Source organism: Gekko japonicus, unplaced genomic scaffold, assembly GCF_001447785.1.
Source record: "Gekko japonicus isolate JY-2015 unplaced genomic scaffold, Gekko_japonicus_V1.1 scaffold5, whole genome shotgun sequence".
Classification (NCBI taxonomy): domain Eukaryota; kingdom Metazoa; phylum Chordata; class Lepidosauria; order Squamata; family Gekkonidae; genus Gekko; species Gekko japonicus.
The window spans coordinates 2,350,644-2,354,424 of NW_015168652.1; the positions used below are offsets into that span (position 1 = coordinate 2,350,644).

Below are 3,781 nucleotides of genomic sequence, written 5' to 3' on the forward strand. Positions count from 1 at the left end.
GCTCCATAGAAATACATTACAGTACAAGCAGAGTTGCAATAAAAACGCGGAATGGATTTTCCATTAGAGTCTCTGGGCCCAAATTGACTACTCTGGGAATGGAATGAGAGACCACGGAGTGGAATGAGATGGAGCTGATCTGGTGATAGCTAAACACATTCCAGAAATATTTAAATGTAAAGTATTTCACTCTACAGTTTGCAAATCCAATTGCACAGAACTTTCACTATACCCAGGGTCTCTCCTTCCACTCTGGAGCCTGTCATTCCAGGCCCATAAGCCTCCTGCTACTTCCAGGGACTGTCAATCCACCTTGGAGTCTGTCATTCCATTTCCAGAAAACTCCCAGGAGCTGTCATTCCACTTAGTGGTATCCTATTCCAGTTCCAGAACACTCCTGCCATATCTAGGGGTTGTCATTCAACTCTGGGGCTTGTCATTGTGGTCCCAGAATATCACCGCTACTTGCAGGGACTATCATTCCACTTAGTGATCTCCTAATCCAGTTTCAGAACACTCCTACCACTCCCTAGGGCAGTCATTCCAGTCCAAGACCACTCCTGAAACTTCCAGGGGCTGTCATTCCATTCTGGGGCCTATCATTCTAGTCACAGAACACTGCTCCTACACCCCAGGGCTGTCATTTCACTCCGTGGTCTCCCATACCATTCCCTGAACACTCCTGCTACCCCAGGGGCTGTCATTCCCTTTCATGGTCTTGCATTTAAATATTTCTGGAATGTGTGTAGTTATCACCAGATCAGCGTCATCTCATTCCACTCTGGGGCCTCTCATCCCAGTTCCAGAACACTCCTGCTACACCCTGGGACTGTCATTCATTCCACTCCGTGGTCTCTCATTCAAGTCCCAGAACAGTCCTGCTCCACCTGGGGCTGTCGTTCCACTCCGTGGTCTCTCACTCCAGTCCCTGAACACTCCTGCTCCACCCTGGGGCTATCATTCCACTCTGGGGCCTGTCATTCCAGTCCCTGAACACTCCTGCCCCACCCTGGAGCTTTCATTCCTCTTCAAGGGCCTCTCATTCCAGTTCCAGAACCCTCCTGCTACCCCCAGGGGCTGTCATTCCACTCCTGGGCCTGTCATTCCAGTTCCAGAACCCTCCTGCTACCCCCAGGGGCTGTCATTCCACTCCTGGGCCTGTCATTCCAGTTCCAGAACCCTCCTGCTACCCCCAGGGGCTGTCATTCCACTCCTGGGCCTGTCATTCCAGTTCCAGAACCCTCCTGCTACCCCCAGGGGCTGTCATTCCACTCCTGGGCCTGTCATTCCAGTTCCAGAACCCTCCTGCTACCCCCAGGGGCTGTCATTCCACTCCTGGGCCTGTCATTCCAGTTCCAGAACCCTCCTGCTACCCCCAGGGGCTGTCATTCCACTCCTGGGCCTGTCATTCCAGTTCCAGAACCCTCCTGCTACCCCCAGGGGCTGTCATTCCACTCCTGGGCCTGTCATTCCAGTTCCAGAACACTCCTGCTCCACCCTGGGGCTGTCATTCCACTCTATGGTCTCTCATTCCAGGACCTGACCACTCTTGCTCCACCCTGGGGCTGTCATTCCACTCTGGGACCTGTCATTCCAGTCCCAGAACACTCCTGCTCCGCCCTGGGGCTGTCATCCCACTCCGTAGTCTCTCACTCCATTCCCAGAGTAGTCTATTTGGCCCCAGAAACCCTAATGGAAAATCCATTCCGCGTTTTTATTGCAATTCTACTTGTACTGTAATGTATTTCAATGGAGCCCATGCAAGTCAATTGGCCTTCCTCCCCAGCAAACAGAAAAGCCAGGAGAAAGAATCAGAACAGGTGCCCACCTGGTCGTGCCAGCAGCCAGGAACAAGCAGCAGACCGGAGGCAATGTCAACCCCCCCCCGACCCCCCTCCAAACCCGAAGATCTCCTGCAACTCCCACAATGATGACGAAGCCCGTGTCTGCACCCACCAACCCTGAGGAGCCGCTCTCGCCCCCTGACCTCGAGTCCTGCGCGCTGGAGGGAGGGAGAGAGGGGAGCGGTGGCGGGAAGGTGGCAGAGGCTGGGCTGCCCACCCTCCCTCCCAGGGACGAAGATGACGACACTGACATTGGCAGAGGACGGGATGGAGTAGGAGGAGAGGGACACTCGCTTGCAGGCTTGGAGGAGCCGAGCCGCTGACCAGGCAGGGCTCAGGGCGCAGAGAGGCGCACTCACTCGGGCAGGCACTCCCTCCTGCAGGCTGCTGTTGCTTGTCGCAGTCAGCCGCCTTGGAGGAGAAGGGGAGTTGTGGGGCGCAGCCGGCTTCTCTTCCCCTGCTGGCTCAACGTCTGCCTTGCGTAGCCCCCACCCTCCATTCAAACTGCCCAATCAGGGGCCACCCGGGCAGCTGGGGTAACGGTGCATGTGGCCTCAGAGAGGTCTCTGAGTGCCACCTCTGGCATGCATGCCATAGGTTTGCAACCACAGACATAGAAGGTTATGGGATTATTTCCTGATAGAGAAAATCTCAGATCAAATTTTACAGTTGGATTCTCATGTTTTGATCCAATTTCATGGAACAATGGTTCCCCATGTTAGATTTCTTGGTAAATAGCAATACATTAAATAAAAATCAGTCAACTAACTGCTACTATAGCCTTTTATCATACTTTTAATGCCACAATTATGACTAGTGTACTGGATTCTTTATTGTTATCTCACACTTAGTGCTTAAAGTTACCCTCTTATCACTATGTACTTTGCAACCATGTACAGTTTAGCATGGTCATATTTTCATGTATTGTACTAGTTGTTATACTGCTCAAAATGTCTCTGTTTATACTTTGTAATTTCAAAATAAAAATTTAAATGATAAAAAAGACCAACAAAGCCTAATACCCAGAATAAAACACTGTTTGTCTTAAAGGTGTCAAACTTTGTTCTATTGCTTCAGACCAACACAGCTACCCACCTGAATCTGTAATCTTTACAGTTACCATGATCTTTATTTATGGTTCTGTGATTCACATAGATAAATAACCTTTAGGATGGAGCCTTCAGCTTTACAGACTGAAACCAGGTTTGGTGTTTGAGATGAACTGTGCCATTTTGTGTCTCGGCTTTAATATATTTTTCTTTTTCCTTCCTTTGATTCAGATGGCCTGAAAAATCAAAATACATACATTCCATTAATCTAACACACCTTCAATAAGGGGTCCTTTTCCTGACCTTCATGAAAATATTTCCCAAGTGGGTGTAACTAGAAGAAATCAGGATGCTATTAAAAGATATGTGTTGCTTTCTGTGGTTTCCTCCTTGACATCACACTATGACTCACTCTGTACTGAGTACAAGCAGAATAAATTTGGGGAAGATAAATATGTTTCAATATAATGTTGCTTTTTAACCAAGGCTACCAGTAATCTGTGATTGCTAAATGAGCTTTGCCTCTCCTTTGTGGAAGCTGAAAGTTAGATCCTAGAATAAAATTATCACCACTCCTAGCTTTAGATTCAAGCAATCCATGTTGGTTGGAGTTCGTGGGTAACAGCTGTAGGAGTCTTAGAGCCACTTTCTTGCCAATGGCCACACAAAGCGTCAAACTACACATTATACATAGATGCATGCAACTTGGCCTTCGAAACTGAAAAGCAGCTTCAGGAGAAGACAATGAAGAATGATGTGGGAAGTTAACCCTTTCCCTCCCAAGGATTTACCCTCCCAATTGTCCTTCAAATGTCTTTCATTTCCCAAACGAGTGTTTGTGAGGGCAAAAAGCTGTGTTGGAGAACTGATATGGAATAGAAAACTTAC

At 48.7% G+C, this 3,781-nt stretch overlaps 1 protein-coding gene across 2 annotated transcripts in view; it reads right to left on the reverse strand.

Moving 5' to 3' along the window:
- Positions 1–2,909: 2,909 nt before the first annotated feature.
- FAM185A (family with sequence similarity 185 member A) overlaps positions 2,910–3,781 on the reverse strand; it is a 61,945-nt gene continuing 61,073 nt past the window's right edge. For both annotated transcript variants that reach the window (XM_015415075.1, XM_015415074.1), the window contains exon 8: positions 2,910–3,129. In XM_015415075.1, the coding sequence (XP_015270561.1) occupies positions 3,011–3,129 (119 nt within the window). In that variant the 3' untranslated portion in view covers positions 2,910–3,010. The remainder of the gene's footprint in view (positions 3,130–3,781) is intronic.